This window comes from Syngnathoides biaculeatus, chromosome 5 (genome assembly GCF_019802595.1).
Source record: "Syngnathoides biaculeatus isolate LvHL_M chromosome 5, ASM1980259v1, whole genome shotgun sequence".
Taxonomy (NCBI): domain Eukaryota; kingdom Metazoa; phylum Chordata; class Actinopteri; order Syngnathiformes; family Syngnathidae; genus Syngnathoides; species Syngnathoides biaculeatus.
This window is the reverse complement of record NC_084644.1, coordinates 5,316,112-5,340,675: the sequence shown is the minus strand read 5'-3', so window position 1 is coordinate 5,340,675 and position 24,564 is coordinate 5,316,112. Positions and strand designations below refer to the sequence as shown.

Here is a 24,564-nt window from a genome sequence, read left to right as displayed (position 1 = left end):
TTAATTAAGGGAAGGCGGCAAATTGCTACAAATGCAATAAACGGTGATGCCAACGTTGCATTTGCATAATAAATGTTAAATATGCAAATGATCCGCACATCTAAACAACAGGACGTGCCGACGCAGCACACACTCGCACGACGACTTTGACCTTTATTATTGTCCCTGAGGAAGAGGATAGCAAAAAAAAAAACAAAAAACAAAAAAGCAGACTCACTGGATTTCCTAACAAGATGCTGAAATGGATATTTAATACACCAATCCTGCCAACATTTTAAATGGAGGACGGTTGTTATTATATGTATATATATATTTATATATATATATATACATACAGTGAAGAAAATAAGTATTTGAACACCCTGCTATATTGCAAGTTCTCCCACTTAGAAATTATGGAGCGGTCTGAAATTTCCATCGTAGGTGCACGTCCACTGTGAGAGAGATCATCTGAAGAGAAAAATCCGGAAATCACAATGTATGAGACCTCTCTATCAGCTAGAATTCTGACCCTCAAAGACCTCTTAGTCCACCTTGAAAGGTCCACTTCCACTCCATGTATTATCCTGACTCAGATGCACCTGTATGAGGTCCTTAGTTGCACAAAGACCTCTGTTCACCCCGTACAATCAGTAAGATTCAAACTTGTAACATGGTCAAGACCAAAGAGCTGTCATGGCTTGAAATCATGCATGGCACGGAAGGTTCCCCTGCTATGACCCAGTTTCGGGAATAAACTACATTGAACATTATGCCTCTGCCTTGAAGTCTTGCATTTGTCTATCAGCTAGAATTCTGACCCTCAAAGACCTGTTAGTCAACCTTTAAAAGTCCACCTCCACTCCGGGTATTATCCCGAATCAGATGCACCTTTGTGAGGTCGTTTGCTGCACAAAGACACCCGTCCACACCGTACAATCAGTAAGACTCAAACTTGTAACATGCCCAGGAACAAAGAGCTGTTCAAAGACACCAGAGACAAAATTGTACCACTCCACTCGGCTGGAAAGGCCTACGGAGAAATTGCCAAGCAGCTCGGTGAAAAAAGGTCCACTGTTGCGAGCGATCATTAGAAAATGGAAGAAGCTAAACATGACGGTCAATCTCAAATCGGAGTGGAGCCCCGTGCAAGATGTCACCTCGTGGGGTCTCAGTGATCCTTAGAAAGGTGACGAATCAGCCCAGGACTACATGACAGGATTTGGTCAATGACTTGAAAAGAGCTGAGACCACAGTTTCCAAGGTGACTGTTGACGTCATGGTTTGAAATCATGCATGGCACGGAAGGTTCCCCTGCTTAAACCAGCACATGTCAAGGCCCGTCTTAGGTTTGCCAATGACCATTTGGATGATTCAGAGGAGCCATGGGAGAAGGTTTTGTAGTCAGATGATACCAAAATGGAACTTTTTGGTCATAATTCCACCAACCGTGTTTGGAGGAAGACGAATGATGAATTCCATCCCAAGAACACCATCCCTACTGTGAAGCATGGGGGTGCTAGCATCATACTTTGAGGGTGTTTTTCTGCACGTGGGACAGGACGACTGCACTGTATTCAGGAGAGCATGACCGCGGCCATGTATTGTGAGATTCTGGGGAACAACCTCTTTCCCTCAGTCTTGGGTCACGGGTGGGTCTTTCAACATGACAATGACCCGAAGGACACAGCCAGGAAAACCAAGGAGTGGCTCCGTAAGAAGCATATCAAGGTTCTGGTGTGGCCTAGCTAGTCACTTCCAGACCTAAACCCAATAGAAAATCTTTTGTGTTTCTCCGCGACAGCCCAGAAACCTGTCCGATCTAGAGAAGATCTGTGTGGAGGAGTGGGCCAAAATCCCTCCCGCAGTGTGCGCAAACCTGGTGAACGACTACAGGAAACGTTTGACCTCTGTAATTGCAAACAAAGGCTAGTGTACCAAATCATAACATTGGTGTTCAAATACTAATTTGTTCCCACCTCTCCCCAAAATCAGTTGCAGCTCTCTTGCAACCCTCACGAGGATAAGTGACACTGAACACGGACGGACGGACGCATCGCTCTGACCTCCGTCTGGATCATGTTGATGCGCCGAGAGCAGAGCGTCTTCACGCAGTTGTAGATATCCACCACACCTTCACACTCAGCCATGTCCAACATGACGTCCAGCACGATGTAGCAGCCCGTGCGGCCCGCCCCGACGCTGCCAAACGAACAAAGAACATCGTTAGGAGTGACTTTGAGTTTTAAATTAATAAAAGCTTCGAAAAAAAGACATTTTTGATGTGTGGAAAACAAGATTTATTTCTTGGTCATTGTTGAAATTCCGTCCGGTGGTTTCTCCCCAACGTGTTTGCGGCCGGTCATCATTAGCAACTAAGGAGAAATTAATTGAACTCGAAGTGCTGGACAAAAAAATGTTTTGTGAATTTTAAAAGCATCTGGAAGATATGAAACACCGGCAGGTGGCTTGAAAACCCACAGCCGCCTACGTCGGTGCTTTATAATATCAGTATTGCAAAAAAAAAAAAAAAAAAAAAAAAAAAGCCACCAATTGTGTTCCGCTGAATAAGGTTGACTAGACAGTATTCTTGCTGCATTTATACAGTTTTTCGACTTTAAGTGATCCATGTGCTGGTGTCAGCACTCCTGCGACTGAATTGCGGTTTGTTCTTGCAGAAACTTTGCAGGGGTTGAAATCCGGGCATGCTTTTTGAAGACGTAAACGGCAACCTGCCTTCTTCGGAACCGAATAAAGCAAATGATGATGTTGTGAACATAATCAACAAGGCAATTGGGGCGGGCATCATAATAATGATATAGTATGCCAGTCATAATGTATTGACGATACAGTGATTATGCGACAAATTTGAGGGTCACTGGTGGTGTAGTGGTACACACGCCTGCCATTGGTTCAGGCAGCGTGGGATCGATTCTGTCCTATCTGCCCTACGACTGACTGGCGACCAGTACAGGGTGTAGTCCGGCTTTCGCCCGAAGCTAGCTGGGATAGGCTCCAGCTTTCCTGCAAACCCTTGTGAAGATTGGCGGTCTGGATCATGACATGACATATAACAAATTTGATATGTGTCATGAGCAAGGCTTGAACACTGCCAAGAGGGGCGTGGCCACACCACCGCTCTGGTCACTGCTCACAGCTGTTTCACATTAGGACTGTAATTAGACCGGTATTTAAGTTGGAGTTTTTGCCAGTTCGTTGCCTTGCATGTGTGAGTTTGCACCGCGTTACCGTGTGCGGACACTACTTCTGAAATAAAAACCCACTGGACATTATGCCTTTGCCTCGGAGTCCCGCATTTGGGTCCTCTTGCGCGCCGGCGGCTCGTGACAAGATGAGGTGATTGGAGATGGGCACGAGCAATGAATTGAAAGTAAACGTCACTTCATTGTCTTATTGATAATTTTTTTTAATGGGATGTGGCATATTTATGTGTCAGAAAAGTTTCAGTTGTGATGCCGCTAAAACAAACAAACAAACATACAGGTGGTGACTGCCTTGTATTGATTAAAAAGAAGTATTATTTTCCCGGACCCGCCTCCGTGGGTTTCCTCCTGGCACTCCCGTTTCCTCCCATATCCCCAAAAAACATGCAACATTAATTGGACACTCTAAATTGCCCGTAGGTGTGATTGTGAGTGCGGCTATTTGTCTCGATGTGCCCTGCGATTGGCTGGCGACCAGTTCAGGGTGTACCCCGCCTCCTCCTGCCCGTTGACAGGTGGGATAGGCTCCGGCACTCCCTGTGACCCTCGTGAGGATAAGCGGCGAAGGAAATGGATGGAAAACGAAATGTGGGAAAAGTGGCTACTTTCTGTATGCATTGAATTCGTTTAAAGGGCAAGGAGTTTGCAACTTCCTGCAAAATTCAATCAGCCTCTCGTGGACTCCTCAGAGAGAGACGAAGCGACAACTGCAATTGTTTCATTTTAAATGTTATTCAAAATCATTTCCTTTTCTTTTGTCCCCCCCCCCCCCCGCCCCCAACACAAAATAGACGTGCTTTACGTCGTGAGTGCGTGCCTCGATGATGCTAAAAGGTGGCAAGTACGAGGTTACCTGCAGTGGACCACCACAGGACCGGCGTCGGGAGGCGTGGAGGCTTTGACTCTCCGGATGAAAGCCAGCAGTCCAGTGGCGTGATAGGGCACCCCGTGCTCGGGCCAGGATGTGAAGTGAAACTGACGGACCTCATGCTTGGTCGAGTATCCTCTCTGTCAACAAAAACATCGTTACCATGAGCGTGTAAAACACAGCATTTTGCATCACAGCCACGGCCCCCCCCCCCCCCTCATTTTCTTTTTTTTTCCCCCCCAAGATGCGTTCCCGTCTATTCAGTGATGTTCCCCCCTCTGTGATAGATGTGACAGACTTCTTGGCTGTGGGCATTATTTATACGGGGGGGGTCTTAGGTCTTCGAGGACAGTTGGGCCTCGGGGCGTCGCAGACTCGCAGCAGATGCGGTTTTTCCAGACGTGGAAAGGAATAACTCAGGTCCCTCTGAGCTCAGGGGGGGGTCCTGGCTGCAGTCACACAACGATTTCTCCCTCTATAGCGAGATGACAAAATAAAGCTGCAAAGCAAAGATTTGTTGAAGACAGAAATCCACCCCATTCCCCCCCCCCCCGCGCCCAATATAGTCTCTATAAAAACGAGCTGACGCCGGCTCCGAAATTCTTGCTGATTTGAATAAACAGCGGCGTGCGGCGGTGTGTCGATAATGTCGCGTTTGTGCCGCTGTCGCTTGGAGCTCCTCCAGCGAGGATCCCCGGGAGATTGACAGATGGGAAAGAAGGCCAACCGGGCCAATGCTGGGGAGACGGGCAGCGGCGTCGCTATAATGGCCGTTAATTCTCCAGATTAGCGCGTGACCCTCAACGCATATCTGCAGCAAACTCTGTCGAGTATTTAATCCGTTTTTAAGACGCTATTTTTTTTTTTTTTACGTGAGGGCTTACTTCAGGAAAACTGTAAAATTTGGTTTGTAATGATCCACAGGACGCACCCGTCCATCCATTTTCTTTGCCGCTTATCCTCACGCGGGTCGCGAGGCGAGCTGGAGCCTATCTCGGCTGTCAACTGGCAGGAGGGGGGGTTAAACCCTGAACTGGTCGCCAGCCAATCGCAGGGAACATAGAGAACAACAGCCGCACTCACAATCACACTTTAGAGTGTCCAAGTAATGTTGCATGTTTTTGGGATGTGGGAGGAAACCGGAGTGCCCGGAGAAAAGCCACGCAGGCACGGGGAGAACATGCAAACTCCGCACAGGTGGGTCTGGGATTGAACCCGGATCCTCAGAACTGTGAGGCCAATGCCGCCACAAAGATAGATAGATAGATAGATAGATAGATAGATAGATAGATAGATAGATAGATAGATAGATAGATAGATAGATAGATAGATAGATAGATAGATAGATAGACAGATAGACAGATAGACAGATAGACAGATAAAACACAACACACACACCATTTACCCCCACTTCACGCTTTTTTACTTTTCGCGGGTGGGTCTGGTACCAAATAACAGCGAAATACGAGGGATTACTGCAGTGTTAAAATTGGGTTTTGCAAAAAAAGATGCCATCGCACATGAAGCTGTTCATCATCAATTGGATTTCGCGCAAGGGTAATTATTGCGAGAGCAAAATGCGCGCGTCGATGACAAACTCACCCTCTCCAAGGCAAAAGTGCGGACCGTATACTCGGCGAGCGTCTCGCTTTTAAGCAGCGTGATTTTGATGTCGCCGTACATCTCGCTGTCATCGGGCCAGTATTTACAGCATTTCACCTGCAGATGAAAAATATCAGATTTCTTGTTAGTAGTTATTCCATAGAGTCGCCCATCAAAAGAATCAATACATGTTTTAAAATACTGTAATAACGACGAGAGTCTAGCGGTCTTCAAACTGAGGGGTGCGCGGTTGTTTCAGCCCCCCAGTGCACTAGAGTAGCACATTTTTCTAAATGTCTGAAGCAGGGGTGCTCATTGTGTCAATTGCGATCGACCAGTCGTCTTCGATCGTGGGACGGCGTGCCAAAAAAAGACATCAGAGCCAATGTTCCCTTTAAACTGCGTGTGTGCGCAATTGTGCACCGCTGATGTAATATCTTTCCAGATATTCTGCGTTGCGGCCAAAAGAAGTAATAATAATGCCATGGAATTTGAAAGCAAAACATCGAGCTATTCAGTTTGTCGCATTTTGCAATGTGATTCAATGAGTGAGGGATGACTAGTTGTTACATCCAATGGCACAATTCACATACGTACAGTGAAAAATGAAAAGAAGAAGCCACTGGTTTCTTTTAGGCAGCACACTGGCACCTTCTCTAATTTACCTTTACCCCACCGCTCTTAAAGATGTACACTCATAATTACAAATGTTACAGTACTTACGCAGCCCATCAATGTGTTTTATAATGACAGCGTCCACCACCGGCGCTGCTTTAGTTAGCAACACGGTCTGGGCGACGTAGAGCAAAGACGAGCGAGACATGCTGCTTACGTTTACTTTAGACATTAATGGAGAAAGTTAAAAAAAAAGAAATGCTGTTGTTTTAAGATGCAATGACTGGCGGAGTATGTGAATAATCGAAGAAAAAGTGGTTAAACTGGATGAGATTTTCTTTGTTTCCGAGTGGGAAAGGTCTAAAGTCGAAAGTGCAGGATGAGATTTTGTGTCATTTGAAAATTCCACCTTAGCACAGCCTGATCCAGGATGAAAGCACAGACAATACAGTGCACAAAAAGCTAATTCCGTATTTTAAAGATAACATAACATTAACCTTAAAACTGTTTGGGAGCATCACCCCCCCCCCCCACCCCACCCCAATCCGGTCATCGGTAGCTCCCGAGAGGCTGTCTGCTTGAAAAGTCAATCTTGGGGTAAAAAAAGTCTGGGCACCCCTGCTCACATACGTTGTTATTTTTGAATGCAATCTTCAGTTGTTTGATATTGATCTTCACTGGAAAATTACAATTTAGCATTTGTTAAAAAGCGATGTGAAAAATACCACAAAGAAAAATCACCCATCAACAATCGAAATCAGGGGTCGGGAACCTTTTCGGCTGAGAGAGCTGAAAACGGAAAATACTTTAAAATGTAATTCTAAATGAGTCATACAATATTTTTCAAAGTAAGTACAGGGTTAGGGTTGTATTTGTGCATTTTATGTAAGACCAATAATTTAAGAGTACAATAAGCCTCTAACTGCATATAAATAACATTATGCTGTAGCTAACCAATGATGGCAAAAATACTTATTAGTGGGACTTCTTTGCTGATGGCTTTGTTGTCCGTTTCATACGTCATTAAATTAAACTTCATGCAGCCTTTGAGACTTCCATCTGTTATTCGTGAATGTAGGTTGGTCTTAATGTTTTAAATGTGAGAAATACTTTTCATATGCGTGGGTAGCACCAAACATTGTCAGTACAGCAATACTCACACGCGAAGTGCGTTCCAAGTTTTCACAATCAGGTGGTCTGCAGGTTTCATTTTTTTTCCCATTTCTCCTCACTGATGTGCGCTCGCCAACAATGCTTATGTAAAAAAAAATTCCGATGGCGGCCGACGCATAAGCACGCTGTCATTATAAACAACAATAATGGGTTGCGTAAGGACTGTAACATTTGTAAGCATGAGTGTACCCCTTTATGAGCGGAGGGGGGGCGGTGCATGGTAAACTAAGGAGAAGAGCGCGTCGTTGTTGCCGAAAGTTACGTGTGCTGCCAAAATGTTCACGCCGTCACGCGATCGACGGTATGTCGTTATGAGCGCTCTGCGAGCCATACGCTACCACACCGAAAGAGCCAGGTATGGCCCGCGAGCCATAGGTTGCAGACCCTTGATCTAAATAATTCCGCATGAAACAGCAACGTGAAAAGCTTTTCAAAATAAAGAATAAGGCACCCAAAAAAAAAATAATCAGATGATGGGTTTGGAGAAATTGGGTTTTTCGTTGGACTAAAGTGCCCTTTTTGCAGAGAGTTTTTTTTTTGTGTGATGTCACTGATTGAAAATCTGATCAATAAAATACTTCAAATTGGGCTACGCACAAGTAAAGGAGTAGAAAGGTACACATAACATTTATCATCCATCTCTAATGGTGGCTGCTCATACAGCCACAATTTGATTGTGTACCTGACAAGATGGATAGTTGCTGCTGTTCACATTTTGCGTCTTCAAAACATGACTTGACAGCTCATGTACCAAAGGCCAAAAAGTCTGCAATTTTCTTTTTTTTTTTTTTGTAAAAGGGAGGCTATCTGCTGGGCTGCGTTGTTTTTCCAGAGTTTCATTGACGCGGCGTAATCAACTGTCGAAAGACGACGTTACCCGGCCTGGCCCCGAAAACGTCCGCCGCTTCTTTGTCGACTGCAAATTGCACGCAGGGCCGCTGCTCCAAAATGGCGCCATTTTAACCATCCATTGAGGCGATGGGGAAAATGGGGCCACTTACGGTCGAATGCATCGTGCTTACGGCACGTGACCCCAAAAGAACAAACCTGGACAGCCTGTGATGAATGCGAGACGTTCGGATAATATGTGCCTTATAAGTAGTGCGTAACACACAAAGTAATCATTACTACAATACTATTAAGTAAATGTATGTATGTATGTTCCATCACAAATGTGTGATCGATTTTTCACCGAATCATAACATATCTGCTGACTTGTGTCTTTTGAAAAATGTAAAAATAACTAGTCTCAGTGATTATTGAACTGGTATGGTTATTTATTTTTCCCCATCCCGGATGGTAATATCCATATTGCCGTAGAATCATCTTTACTGCGCAGAGAAACTTATGTTCTCCTCTTTGCCGATTGCCTTTGTGGGCACAATGCAGCATAAATAATTTGTACATTTTTGAGATACAATGGTATAACTTGATTAAACAAAGAGAATATATATATATATATATATATATATATGAATGTATTGAAAGTTCCTCTGTGAGACTCGCCGCCATTTGTCTGCACACCCCACTTGTTCATAAAATTAGTCACAAGGTCACGAATAGAGCTTGCGCTACGTGACGTCGACATTTTCACGGCGCCATTTTGCAGGTCAAAAAATGCTCTTTACGGGTTGTTTAGGTGTCCCCCAGGCCCGCTCATTTTCTCCTGTATAGAACTCGTGCACGTGACGTCACCGTTTTTTTGGATGAATTACCCCCAAAAAACTGTTCATTTGTACACAACGCTCGGCGGAAAAGAAGGGTGCACATTTCTTACCCTGCCAACTTCCACCAGCTTCGTGATCATGACGATGCTGAAACAATTTTCCTGCCACACCATCCTCCAGAAATCATAAAGCGTCTCCTGCTTGGGTCCTGGTAGGCAGAGGGAAAGAAGAAAGCGCCGCATCAAACGGCCGTCATCTCAATGAGGGAGCCGCCGCCTGGAGAACTCCCGGATTATCGGGACCTCTCGGTGTCCTTCCTCTCTGACGGTCGAATCTTTGATTGATTGCGCCGTTAATAAAGCTATACAGCGGGAGTTGCCGGCAGAAGAAAGACGAGACGGGTGACAAAACAACAGTCGGTGATGATGAAAGCCTGGAGGAACATCAATCATCTTTGAGGCGCTTAAAGGAGCAAGAAGCAACTTTAAAACGAGAAGGGAGCGGGGACCGAGAGCCCATTGGCGTCTTTTTTATTTTCTTCTCACTTCCTCGTTTCATCTCAGCGAAAGAGCGATCGTTGAGTGACTTAGTGACAGGAGCTGCCAAGGAACTGACGCTCCTCCTAACGATTTGGAGCCAGCGGAGCGCAATCTCCAACGAGTTCACGGCCAACGACGTGGATGAACCACACGTGCTCGCCGCCGAGACCGGGAGAATCCCACGAATGCGTTAATTATCTCCTCTCTCCCCGTGATTAATTAATAATCCAGTCACAATAACACCTTTGAATACGCCCGCGCATGAGTGGGCTCACGGGCTACGTAATCCTTCGTTTATGACACCCCGGCTCATTATCAAGAACACACACACACACACACAATACTACGAGGACACTCACCCTGAGAGGCGATGAAGTGGTTGGATCGATGGTAGCCCTGAAAGAGAAAAAGAGGCACGACACGCTGAGTAAGCCATCTGTCTCCCACACAGCCGAGTTTCCTCCCATCATCTCGCCCGCTTCCCTGACGGCGGCTGCGCCGCGTTTTAGCGCTTTCTGACCTTCTGCTGACTCGTATCTTTTGCACTCGCGGCCCTCCGCCAGAAGTCACACTCTTAAGACCCCCGTCGCGGCCCGACGGCAATAAATGTGTCAAAATGCGATTCCTTCGGCGAGGTTTATCCCCCGGTGAAGTGGAGCCGACCCAATGAACAATACCGAGATGCCTGGTCAAAAAAAGATTAACGCTGCGTTTTCAGTGGGAAACTTTCCAAGGGAATTGATAGAACTTAGAAGGAACATCAGGTTTTTTCATTTTAAAGCAACAGAAATATTTTTTGCTGTTGACATGGAGAAACATCACGGAATTTGGAGAAGCTCGTCGATGCACAGACTGTGATGGATTGGCTAAAACCTCCCTCGAGCGTGTTCACGCAGCTCGCGATTGGCCGAATGAAGCCACGCCCTCTCCCGGCACTCCGCTCAGGTCGGCGATTGTTTGTTGATAATTGAGAACATCAAAACTACAAATTCCTCCTCTGTTCTCATTTAAATAATGACAGATGACAGGTGGCATTTGTTGTGCTTGTCAGTAATCAGGCGGAGTTAAACTTGAAATCTTTTGGCTACCCCAGACCACCAAATACAACTTTTTATATAAAAAAAAGTTACTTACAAAACTCTACTCTACATTTCTCTCAAGCATACCAATGTTCTGGCGAATTTTGAACCAAATATGTACAGTGAAGAAAATAAGTATTTGAACACCATGCTATGTAGCAAGTTCTACCACTTGGAAATCATGGAGGAGTCTGAATTTTCATCGTAGGTGCATGTCCACTGCGGGAGAGATAATCGAAAAATCCCAATGTATAATTTTTTAATGATTTATTTGTGTGACACAGCTGCAAATGAGTATTTGAACACCTGAGAATTTTTTTTTTTTAATATTTGGTACAGTGGCCTTTGTTTGCAATTACAGAGGTCAACCGTTTCCTGTAGTTGTTCACCAGGTTTGGACATACTGCGGGAGGGATTTTGGCCCACTCCTCCGCACAGATCTTTTTTAGAGCAGACAGGTTTCTGGGCTGTCGCTGAGAAACACCGAGTTTCAGCTCCCTCCAAAGATTTTCTATTGGGTTTAGGTCTGGAAGTGACTAGCTAGGCCACACCAGAACCTTGATATGCTTCTTGCGGAGCCACTCCTTGGTTTTTCTGCCTGTGTCCATCGGGTCAATGTCACGTTGAAAGACGCAATCCACGACTCATCTTCAACGCTCTGACTGAGGGAAAGAGGTTGTTCCCCAGAATCTCACAATACACGGCCGGGGTCATCCTCTCCTTAGTACAGTGCAGTCGTCCCGTCCCACGTGCAGAAAAACACCCCCAAAGCATGATGCTAGCACCCCCATGCTTCACAGTAGGGACGGTGTTCTTGGGATGGAACTCATCATTGGGCTTCCTCCAAACACGGTTAGTGGAACTATGACCAAAAAGTTCCATTTTGGTGTCATCCGACTACAAAACCTTCTCCCATGACTCCTCTGTAGCATCCAAATGGTCATTGGCAAACTTAAGACGGGCCTTCACATGTGCTGGTTTAAGCAGGGGAACCTTCCGTGCCATGCATGATTTCAAACGATTTCAAACAATGACGTCACCTTGGAAACGGTGGTCCCAGCTCTTTTCAAGTCAGGGTCAGAATTCTAGCTGATGGACAGGTCTTCAAATACTTATTTGCAGCTGTATCACAGAAATAAATCGTTAAGAAAAAACCCATACATTGTGATATCTGGATTTTTCTTTTCAGATGATCTCTCTCACAGTGAACATCCACCGACGATGAAAACTCCTCCATGATTTCTCAGTGGGAGAACTTGCAATATATGGCCGGGTGTTCATATACTTATTTTCTTCACTGTATATTCCAACAAATTAGAAGCAATATGAATCCAAAACATGAAAACAAAGTTAATGAAACACAACATGTGTCCACAACTGTGGCTGCGGTTCAAACAAACGGCTCTTAATTTTAAATGCAAAGTAGAACTACAGCGAAGATCATCAAGCTCGCCCCCCGCCCCTTTTTTTTCCCTTCCTTCACAAATAAGATGTCTTCAAAAAGAATCTTGCATAGGTTCCCCAAATGATTAGGTGCAAGCCTCTGAGAAATCATATTCTTCAGATCCTTCGCGTTAAGGCCTGGCGCAGCCTTTGGTGTGTGGATGGCGGGGGATGAGGTGAACATGGATTAACAATGAAGTCACCTTCACAGTCTTGGGAGGAATAAACACGACAAAACATCACCTGGGGGAGTTTAATGCGTGGACACAGAGGATGAGCAAGCGTCCTCCTGAAAAGAAGTGTCAGTTTATCTAACCTTGCAAGGAGAAAGACATCTCATTTCCTGAAAAAAAAAAAAAAAAAAAAAACTTCTACCCGGTAGCTCACGGATGCCGTTAAGTTTATTGCGGAGATAAACATAAGCAGGGGTGCACATAAGTGGTAAAAATAATAACAGTGAAAAACATTCAGGCACCTTTGCCGACCAAGCGTTTTGCATTTTGTATCTGGTTTGGGGGGGGGGGGGGCAGTGAACGGGGCTCGAGTAGTGTTGTCGTTCATGCAGTGTGGGCCGTGGTCCTCACCCTTTTGTCATAAACGAGGAATACATAACTAATAGTGACAATTTAATGCCTCACAGCATTATCAAATCAGTGTCAGTTCAGGTATATGCGGAATCCAAGGTATGCAATAATGTACAATGTGTCTAGAACATGGAAGTACCGTATTTTCCGCACTATAAGGCACACCGAAAAGCCTTGAATTCACTCAAAAGCCGACGGTGCGCCTTATAATCCGGTGCGCCTTATACATGGATCAATATTGAGCCTTTAGTGCGGCACCATCTAATGCGATGCATAACGTCACCCCAAGCTCTACTGTAGCGTCTATTCTATGCGCCTTATATATGAAAAAAGTTTTAAAATAGGCCATTCGTTGAAGGTGCGCCTTATAGTGCGGAAAACGCGGTAAATATGTGCCACCAGGATTTGAATGTGAAATGCCACAGAAAACGGGATTTCAATTTGAAATGTAAAGTGATCCCATTTTCAATAGTTGTATTTGAGTGTAACTTTTCACTGTTAAAAATATGACCGGCTACAATCCGCTGTCTGAAATTCACCGTCTGTGCCACCGGGCAGGGTTACTTCAGGTCAGAACCGAACACCCAGCCAATCGCGGTTACGCTTTCTTAGTCACGTGACATCACGTGACTGTGATTGGCTGGCTGTTCGATTCTGACCTGAAGTAACCCTGCCCTGGTGACACAGACGGTGAATTTCAGACAGCGGATTGTAGCCGGTTGAATTTCAGACAACGATACATTATAATAAAATATATATTTTGACATGTTTACTCCCATACTATAAGAATCTCTATTGCGACAAAAAAGCTGTGAACTGGTGCAGACTAAGACCAATAAAATGCAAAGCGCATACAATAATTTCTCAAAGAAAAAAAATGAGTCTCAGGTTCTACAACAAAACAAAAACCAAACAAGTTTTATTCTTTCACTTGTCTAGAAAGTATGTAAGTAATGAAAAGGATGTATGGCAACGATGATAAAAATGTCACAATAAAAATAAAAATGATTAGCTTGTCTCTAGTTATTTACAAATCTGTACAGATGATTTGACGGACACGTTCTGCTTTTACACATCGCATTTTCGTTCCGCCCTGTGCGATTGCGCACTTCGCAGGTGCCGTTCACGGCCATTGCCGGAAGGTTTTTGTCCACCTGGTGGGGTTGGTGGGTGATTAAAAAAAATAATAATAATAAAGCAAAAACCTCAAATGCCCCTTTGAGACCAAAATTGTTATGTGCACCCCTGGACTTTTTCGGCAAACGTCAGTTGGAAATAATCAGAAGAAATTCTAAAAACAAAAAGATGTTCTTCATGGCACGTATTTGATATTTGTTGTCGTAAAAGCTGTCAAGCCTAATAAATAATAAGCGCGTTTGTGTTGCTCATGATGCTAAACTGAGTTGTACGCAGATTCAGATCATCGGGGGAGAGGGGGAATGTTGGAATGGAGATGGATGACCAGGCCTGCTATCCACAATTCCTCTTGCCCCCCCCCCCCCCCCCCCCCCCCGCCAACCTACCAGCGCAGACAGACGCTTCCTTCCCCCTTCCTCCGGTGAAACGGTCACCATGGCAACTAAACCTCCTTCCCAGGCCACTTAGAGAGGACCGACAAAGACAGCGGGGTCCTCAGCGCTGAGAGGACTCTCATACTTATGTTCATTTCAAAATATTAAGGCATTTTCTCCCCCCCCCCCCCTCTCCTCCTTTTCGTGTTAAATAAACACAACCCTGATGACACTGAGCATTTGTGGATAGAGGAGTGTGGAAAGAGAAGTGGGTTGGGGGGGGGGAAGGGGGGATTCGAGCGATGGCAGGCAGAAGAACAAGCGGTGAAGTACTTACTTCCCTGTTAATCCGAATCTACAGGGGTGCAAGGTTGAGGAAATGGGGAGGGGAGTAGAAAAAGAAGACATATATGCTAGTTAATGAAAGAAGCTTTTTGCTAGACAGCTTGCTTCACAGACAAGGTGGGAAGGCGTGCGCGCGCTTGTGATTATGAAAAGTCATGTGGGTGGTGCGCCGGAGTTGACAGGACGTACGTTTCGCCGTCAGGACGCTTCCCGTACATCTAATCGCGTTTTCGAGTCTCGGAATTGTACAAACTTGTCAAGCGTGCGAGGACGGAAAACGGCATTTTATTTGCATTTGCCGGTGTTCCAAATGACGGAGGTGGCAAAATGTTGTCGGAGGATGGAAATAACCCTCGCCCCTGAAATTTATGGCAAATATAATGAATCATAAACTTGAAAAAGAAAAAAGAAGTCTTGCTCTGGACAAATCTATAAATATAAACTAATTTAAAGGTCAAGTGTCATGAAATGGATGATTTTTAGTGTGTTATTAATGAAAAGAAGGTAGCCTTTATGGACCCATCTGTTTTTTTCCCCACCACAAAACATGATTTTGACGTATATGGAATTTTGTAACTCTAGCCATCTCGAGGGATTTGTTTTCGAGAAGAAGCAGGAAGTGGTCGTACACGGCAGTAGCGCACTCAAGCGGTCTCGTATGTTTATACTAGTTTTACCTTCTGAAAGGTAGCTCGCCGTTCCTTCGTGTTAGCCAAAACGCCGGCTCGTTGTATTGCTGGATTTTGTTCGAACACTCGGGAGGATGGATTCATTCTTCATATTTTTCAAAAAGACCCGGTTCGTCGTGAAAAATGGATTGCACGGGTCCAAAGGACGAGAGCTTCGTGGGTTCCAAATGACAGGTAGGTGTGTGTATACAAATACTAATTAAAAAAAAAAAAAACAATAGTTGGGGACTGGGGGGGGGGGGGGGGCGTAATCCGTAAATCAGGGGTGCTAAATGTGTCAATGTGCACATCAGAAGGCTTCCGTGCGGCCTCCGCAGGCCTTGTGACTCGTCACCGGCCTTGTCGACAAGGCTGAGCCGGCCGCGGTGTCTCTTTTCCACCGCGGAAGTGGATCGGACGGGGAGGCGGTTTGGCCGCAGCGTCGTGGTCGCTCGTGGGCAGCGTTGTTTTTATCACTGCCGCGCAGAGGTGGATCGGGCGGGGAGGTGGTTTGGCCGCGATCCGCATATCATTTAAATATGGCTCGAAACAATAGGGTAATATTGCCCCAGTAACTTCACTCTTCGAAAAGAGCTTGCTTGTCAGAAGGGGCGTGTTTGTCTCCCACAGTTGGGGCCAGACTGTGTTTTCAATGGCAAATATCATAAGGTGATGTCACGGGCAGGAGATACAGCCAATATGGCTACCACTTGGACCACTTCCGCAACATTGCGCTCATATTTATTTTTTCAGATAAACATTGAAGTGAATAATGTTATATGTATTTTTCATTTCACTATCTATTTTAGAATGTTAATGTTGATGATGACACTTGACCTTTAAAATACATACTGTGTATATTTCTTCAAAATCTTTCACCACTTCAGTTGGCCATTTACAGATAAAACATTTGACCTTAATCTGTCTATATTATAAATAATCAGTTTCTAGAAGGTATGCAAAAGGTGCCCGTGGCGTTGAAATCACAAACGATTATCGACTGACACATTAACGGGGTCCAGCTTGTCGAGTTCCATATTTATGCAACCCTTTGTGCAAATAAAGGCCTCTCGAAAATAAGACTCCCCCCCCCCCAAAAAAAAAAAAAATGAAAAAAAAATTACCCAATACACATGCGCGTTGAGTACTGTAATTCCCGGCCTACAGAGCGCACCTGTTTATAAGCCTCACCCAGTACGCTTGTAAAGGAAATAACATTTGGTACACATATACGCCGCAGCTGTGGAAAAGCCACAAATGTCCACATTGAAACACGAGATATTTACAAAGAAAGACGGTACGCCGAGAGTTAAACGCTCACATCGCCGCAGTAACGCTAATGCTAATGCTAACTTTAGCGCCGCGGTAACGCTAATGCTTGTGTCGCGCTAACAGGGCCGGTAAAAATCACTGAGACACAACAGTAACACGCTTGCGCAGAACTAACAGGGCCAGACTGGTAAAAGTCACTTCCTCGGCACATAAATTCCACCGGTCTCTCTTACCATTTCCGCTCGAGTGCCCCCTTGCGGCCCGTTTGTGAAAACCGCACAAATTAGCCGCATCACCCCATAAACCGCAAGGTTGAAAGCGTGTGGGAAAAAGTCGCGCCTTGTAGGCCGGAAATTACGGTAAAGAAAAATCCCAGGAAGCTATTTCAGGACATTTTACACCCAACGTCAAAATTTTGGTCACGAGGACAAAATGCCAGTTAAAAGGCAGGATTCAGTCAAATGTACCCAGTGTGAATTTACGTACGTTTAAACTTGCTAAAATTAGTGTCACGATGTCAAAACTTTGTATTTTGCAATTTATTATTATTTTTTTAATATAATCATGCCAATACGTTGATGATACATTGAGAAACAAAACTATAGAATTTTACAGGATGAATCTAATGAGTCAATTTTGAGTGGATGCACTGATATGATGAACGCGTGCACGGAGCATCATTCATGCCGCGTCGGTTTGATCCGCCAAAGTGCGACTTTTGACAGTTTCTCTGCGGATGCGATGAAATGCAGCGCAGCGGCGACAGCCGCGGCACATTAAACGGCTCTTCCTTTCTAAACAGGTGCAGGAAGGCTGTCAAACGTATGCAAAAACTCGGCGCCTCCCTTCTTCCAGCAGGCGGGCAAAGCCACTCAAAAGAGGGGAGGGAAGAAAGAAAGGGAAAGGAAGGAGGGGAAAACAACTCGCTCCGCTTCACCTCCATTTTGAAAACAACACATTTGCTCCGAGGGATCGCAATTCCTTTTGATAGAAAAATGTTGTGAAATAATCACCGCGCGTACAGTGGCTCGCCACATAATTGCCATTTTTGGCCTGGGTTTTATCCTCCGGATTCACGCGGAAAGCTTGCCTGTTCTCGGTTTTCTATAACGTTGCCAAAAACAAGGAAAAAAAATAAAAAATAAGGTTTTGCGGCAAAACACAGTCTGTACTAATGTAGGACACTTTTGGGATTTTAGACATCCATCCCCTTTTTGTGCCGCTTATCCTCACGAATGTCGCGGGGAGTGCTGGAGCCTATCCCGGCTGGCAACGGGCAGGAGGAGGCGGGGTACACCCAGGACTGGTCGCCGGCCAATCGCAGGTCACATCGAGACAAACAGCCCCACTCACAATCACACCTACGGGCAATTTAGAGTGTTCTATTAATGTTGCATGTTTTTGGGATGCGGGAGGAAACCGGAGTGCCTGGAGAAAACCCACGCAGGCACGATGAGAACATGCAAAGTCCACACAGGCGGGGTCCGGGATTGAACTCGGGTCCTCAAAACTGTGAGGCCAACGCTTTACCACCGTGTCGCCTGTCTTGGATTTGTTTCTTTAAATAAGAAAACAAATGGTTACTGTCGACCATAAACATAGCGAAAAAACAAACTCGTTGCCTAATCAGCTGAAGGTGCACCCCGAACTTTCTCATCCGGTCACAAATCCAACAGCAGTGTTCTTCGATTTTTGGATCACCAATCAGCAGGGGTGGAGGTCTTCAAAGAGGTCCCAAAGTCTGCTTTGGCCCACAATAGTTTCGCCAAACTAGGATTAAACACGGCTTCAAACTAGTGAGCCGATTAGAGGAAAAATCTGAAAAAAAAAAAACAGAAGTGGGTGTTGTGCCGTTGTTTGTTTGTCCAGCGGATCCTGCAAATGCTTGTCAGTAAACACTGATGAGCTAACTGCTACGTCAGCCCAGCGGTCCAAAAAGTGTCGGATCTTTCCACCGGCACAGACAGTCGGGAACATTATTTTACACTGGACTGCACCATCTTGGCAATGGACCTTTCCGCCCTTTCAATCGCTCTTACAATAATAGATAGCTGGCATTGTCTTGACCCCCTGGCTTGACACGCCCCTCTCGCCGTATTGGCCCACAAACAATGCTGGTTGTCAGTAGTGTGCGCTTGGAAAAGTTAACGTTAGGAAGAAAATGGTCCTCAGTTGTGCTTGGGGAACGTACAATTCTGATGAAAGACAGAGGATTGGGTTCGATTACGAGCCAAGTCAAACTTTTTCATCTGGTGACGACCATACTGACCGAGTTAATCACCATTTTTGATATGCACTTGAAGAAAATTGAACCTAACTCACTTCTAAAGACTACGATGATCTTACTCGTGATCTTTCCAAGTAAAAAGTACTCACGCTGCTTTACATGCATAGTACGATTCGACAAATTATCCTGTTGGATTTCAATATGAAGTTGTGAGCCGTCAAACTTTTTTTTTTTTTTTTTTTTTTGCATCGATCGCCAACGTTTCGCTGTAACTCTGACATTTCGTCAAAATCTTTAATTTCCTGCACATATCCTTGCGTGAAATAGTTTGAGACCTCTCTGTTGAACTCTCTGGAGAAGTTTGACGCATTTGGCAAAAAAAACATACCGCAATATTATCTGCAATACGCGATAGAGAATCGACTTCAAACCTGTTATGTTCGGTCGCCATTTTGGAAGCTTGTGGGACAAGGAAACTAAGGGGGCGGAGCTTAAGATCGCCAGTCATACTGTTACTGTATGTTAAGTCTAGAGCAAAGCTTGAAGATGTTGGAAGCTTTTGAAATACTAATAAAGTAGATCATAGTTTGTGCTATATGTACGGTTTTTGAGGGGGGGGTGTCAATAATTCATGCTAAATGTCCACTGTACGTACTTTCATTTTTGACGGGTTGACCTTGTCAGGCAAAATCATTTTCACTAGACTGATGCATCCCCCCCCAAGTCCAAAAGTACCCACAGCGAGACTAGCCCGGATTTTAATGCTCTGCCATTCCAATGAACTCCATGAAAGCTCCTCACCGCCAGCTGTCATTCGCGTTGGAAAAAAAATAAAAATAAAATACCTCGCAGTGTGAAGCTACTCCGCTTCCTTGATTTGATTTGTCATAAAAGGTTAATCCAATCAAAAGGAGACCCGAGTGCTTCATAACTTTATCTTTGCGAGAAATGCACATTCAAATGTATTCTTCGGGAACGGCTTGGAGAAGAACTCCCGCCTCGGCTCCCTCGCGCAGGCACCGTATCGAGCCCCGGCGTGATGTGCGCAAAGCAAATCTTGCGAGACAAAGAATCCATATCAGATTGCCGCACTCCCCTCGACATAACTCGGCATATCCGCGGCGGATGCGAGCGTGTGATTCTATCTTTAGCAGCTAGCTACAACTTTATTTTGGAAAAACGCTGGCTGATAATTCCCCCTCCTGCGGACTCGGCCTTTCCGAAACGAGGCGCGATCGCGGACGGAAACATGCGAGGATGAGAAGAAATGAAATTTGTGAATCAATTTCTAATGGCAGGCGAGGGGGGGGGGGTGGGCGAAAACATCGAAGGTTAGCAACGAAACGGGATCATTAATTACCCACCCTCGAGCCCCCCAGCCTCATTTCCCCACCACGCCGTCCCGCCCACGCCGAACTAGGGACTGAATAACATCAATCCAGTCAATTTCATTTAGAGGGATTAGTGTCATCCTAAAAAAAAAAAAAAAAAATAAAAAAAAAAAAAGGGTTCATCTCATCTCAAAGGTATTAAATGCATTTATTCTCCCCGTTTTAATAAAAGCGATAGCCGACTTTGTCTGGGTCGGGGGGATGCGGCGCAGCAGTCGACGAGCGCGACGCGACCGAGAAGCTCGTTCGATCGGGCGGGAGCTTCCGGGTGAAAGCGGGACAGCCCGCCGATTGGGTTACGGGACCAATCGCGAGAGCTTTGCGGGAGGGGTCGGCTCCCCGTACCTGCCGTCAAACTTACGTCAATGTAGTTGGCGTTGATATAGTCGGAATTGGGGTCTCCCAAGAGGGGGTTGAGCTTGACTCGGTGTCGATCGTCTGACACGGTTCAAGAGAAAAAAAAGAAGAGAAGCACATTGAAGTATGAAAGATATTTTACACCATGTTTTTTTTTTTTTTTTTTTGCTGCGATGACTTACATCCCAATAAGGTATCGTGCCTCGCTTTGGTCTTGTCTTTCTTCTTTGTGCAGTCCCAGCCATCAAAGAAACTCTACGGAAAGAGCAATTTTTGATTTTTCATTTTTTTTTTAATATCATGCATATTTGAGGAACCCCTCACCATTAACCCCTGAAACAGCCTGTAACGAAAATAGGGCACACATTTTGTTTAAGCCAAATCAACTGTGACGCACAATGGAGGCTTAGTTCAAGAACTCCTGGATTTTGGAGAGGGGTTTGATGCTCCGTGCACGCTACAAAATTAAAAAGAACCGAGCTTAGTGCATTGGGTCTATTCTCCCCTTTGGTCCTGGACCTCTGGGTATCACGAGGTCGCCGGTTTCGCACACTCTTGAGCTTATACCCATCCATTTTGTTAGCCGCTTATCCTCACGAGGGCCGCGGGGAGTGCGAGAGCCTATCCTAGCTGACAACGGGCACCCTGAACTGGATGCCAGCCAATCGCAGGGCACATGAAGACAAACAGCCGCACTCACAATCACACCTACGGGCAATTTAGAGTGTCCAGTTAATGTTGCATGCTTTTGGGACGTGGGAGGAAACCGGAGTGCCCAGAGAAAACCCACGCGGGCACAGGGAGAGCATGCAAACTCCACACAGGGGGGTCCGGGATTGAACCAGGGACCTCAGAACTGTGTTGCCAACGCTTTACTAGCTGCGCCACCGTGCCGCCTTTTGTGCAAATAATATATTCAAAAATGATTTAATTATATAAAGTATTTAAACGATACATGTATTTCTACTGTGCAGTTTATTATCATGGAAAAGAGGCTTGAAACGCATTATTTCATTTTCCATTAATTGTGATGGGAAAATGCGCTTTGGATTTCGAACATTTCGGCCACATCCTCACAACTGTGAGGCCAACTCTTTACCAGCTAAGCCGGCACGCTGCCCTTGAGCTTACACTCGCATTATAATAAACTTTCTTTCGGCTTGTCCCGTCAAGGGTCGCCACAGCAGATGAACGCTCATATTTGTTTGGCGCAGATTTTACGGCGGAGACCCTTCATGACGCAACCCCCAGTGAGATCCGAACTCACGACCCCTGGTTTACCAAACCGGTCCTCTAAACCACTGAGCTATGGGGGGGTCATCATCGTGCGAATTAAAGTAGGCAGAAAACATCCGCCGCTCGCCGCCTACACGCGTGGGTCTGTGGACGTTGCCATGGTGATGTCGTCTGCGACGCCAAGCTTGTCTGTAGCAATTGCGGCGATTCGATTGAGGGCGCATTTTTTACGACTTATTTTCCCAGCATCACCTGTTTGAAGTCGGCAGCCGTGAGCTCTCTGACAAAATTGTAATGAAAAGTAATCGTCCAAAGTTAATAGCATAATTCAGGAACTGGACTTTTGCCAGAACCCTCCATCAAATCAGGGAAACCACACGAACAGTCCGTTGGCTACTAATAATTCGCCGATGATGTGCGATAGGCAGACTCCGTAAGCAGTTCAAGGCTGTTTTTGTTTTTTATTTTTGAGGCCACACGGTGTGCTTGTGCGCTCAAACCCAAAATCAGCATGCACGAGTTACCACCAAAATCTTCGCGGCGCATGAAGAAGCAAAACGTTCCGGGCGGCAGGGGGACCTTCGCGCTTGGAGATGAAGACCGAACCCGTTAACTCAAAAATTGTCGCGGGTCCTCTCACAAGTCGTCCTAAACTTCTTTTCAAGCGTCCACAGTGGGGGCTGAAATTTGTTCTACAAATCCCCCCCCGGATGTCTGCACACAAACACACACGTGCATATTTCAAGACTGGCATCCCCCCTGCGGTTTTCAGCCACTGGGGAAATTCGATGAAACTCCGCCAAAGTCTGCATGCTGAGCAGGGGATTACAATGCAGTTCTCCCCACAAGAGAGCCAAGAACCAGCCAAATCCTGCATAGGATTACACCCTCCTCCTCACTTGTTCCATGTGCCGCCTCTCTTTGAATCCCTCCTTCCCTTTACCTCCTAACTCTTTACATTATGTATATTCCTACACTTTTTTTTTTCTTATTCCCTTCCTCTTAAATTTTGATGCCAGACCTCGGAGCTCTTTGTTCCTCTGCTCTCATCACTCCTCAGGAGAGGAGCAAGGGAGAAGAAGGAAAAAAAAAAAAAAAAAAAAAAAAAAAGGGAAAGCGTGGGGGGGGGGGTTGTGCAACATTGAAGGAAAGCAGAGCAATACAAACCTGTGGAAGATTGATTAGAAAGAGCCTCACTGGCAGGGATCAGTAGTGTGGGTTGGTTAAGAGGATCAATTAAATGAGCCAAAATGAGATCAAAGCGCACACACACACACAAAAAAAAAAAGTCAAATACAGGTTTGCAAAATTCAAACTTGTTCACTTTTTCCACGCAGGATACAAGCGGACGAAATGAGTTCCCTCCGCAGGGTGTCCGGGCTCTCCCTTAGAGATAGGGTGAGAAGCTCGGTCATCCCCGCCGCTCCTCCGCATTGAGAGGAGTCAGATGAGGTGGATGGGGCATCTGATCCGGATGCCTCCCGGACGCCTCCCTGTTGAGGTGTTCTGGGTATGTCCCACCGGAAAGAGACCCCGAGGATGACCCGGGACACGCTGGAGAGACTATGTCTCTCAGCTGACTTGGGAACGCCCTCGGGATCCCTCCGGAAGAGCTAGATGAGGTGGCTGGGGGATCTGATCCGGATGACTCCCGGATGCCTCCCGGGTGAGGTGTTCCCGGCATGTCCAACCGGAAAGTGACCCCGGGGAAGACCCAGGACAGGCTGGAGATTCTATGTCTCTCGGCTGGCTTGGGAACGCCCTCGGGATCCCTCCGGAAGAGCTAGATGAGGTGGCTGGGGCATCTGATCCGGATGCCTCCCGGACGCCTCCCGGGTGAGGTGCTCCGGGCATGTCCAACTGCAAAATGACTCCGAGGAAGACCCAGGACACGCTGGAGAGACTATGTCTCAGGGCTGGCTTGGGAACGCCCTCGGGATCCCTCCGGAAGAGCTAGATGAGGTGGCTGGGGCATCTGATCCGGATGCCTCCCGGACGCCTCGCTGGTGAGGTGCTCCGGGCATGTCCAACTGGAAAATGACTCCGAGGAAGACCCAGGACACGCTGGAGAGACTATGTCTCTCGGCTGGCTTGGGAACGCCTGAGGATCCCTCCGAAAGAGCTGGAAGAAGTGGCTGGGGAAAGGGAAGTCTGGGTATCCCTGCTGAAGCTACTTCCCCCGCGACCCGACCCGGAAAAGCGGTAGATAATGGATGAACTGATGGATGAGCATGCAGCACAGTGCTTTGTTTTGTCATAAAATAGCACAATAATCCTCCCTTTTCCACGCATTTTTCAAAATTAAACCAAAGTAATCCAGCACTAACCTTTGCTGAACGTACACTCTTACTCTGGGGGTTCATCCCCCCCCCCCGACCTCAACACGGAGAGGCCGGCCGACTTCGCGGCGTAATGAAAGTTTCGAGATCCCCGGCAAATCTCGACTGTGGCGGACTTGATGCTGAAGTTTGTACGGTGGGAAAATAAGTGCAGTGACAGCAAGTGGCGCACGTGCGAGCCCCCCCCCCCCCCTTAACAACTCGCTGTAAATTATTGATCGGTGTTTTTACAGAACACAGATATTCCCCTGAGAAATAAAACCGCTCGCAGCCGCTAGGGCAGTGTAATATGATCGTCCTCATCAATTTCCTCGCTTTGAGAGACACTACATCAAAACACACACTCGAGCAAAGAGGTGTGTATTGATTTTGTTTCGAGTGGATTGCGTTTCCCCCCGCGAGGGACAGTTTAATGAGTCTACAAGATTAGGTCCAGAGGGAGGGG

At 46.1% G+C, this 24,564-nt stretch overlaps 1 protein-coding gene across 2 annotated transcripts in view; it reads right to left on the bottom strand.

The window, feature by feature from the left end:
* Positions 1-24,564, bottom strand: part of ptprub (protein tyrosine phosphatase receptor type Ub) — a 237,349-nt gene that overhangs the window by 22,944 nt on the left and 189,841 nt on the right. For both annotated transcript variants that reach the window (XM_061819017.1, XM_061819018.1), the window contains 7 exons: positions 20,727-20,799; positions 20,549-20,625; positions 10,027-10,063; positions 9,239-9,336; positions 5,674-5,790; positions 4,057-4,211; positions 2,046-2,181 (listed from right to left, as the gene is read on the bottom strand). In XM_061819017.1, the coding sequence (XP_061675001.1) occupies positions 2,046-2,181; positions 4,057-4,211; positions 5,674-5,790; positions 9,239-9,336; positions 10,027-10,063; positions 20,549-20,625; positions 20,727-20,799 (693 nt within the window). The remainder of the gene's footprint in view (positions 1-2,045; positions 2,182-4,056; positions 4,212-5,673; positions 5,791-9,238; positions 9,337-10,026; positions 10,064-20,548; positions 20,626-20,726; positions 20,800-24,564) is intronic.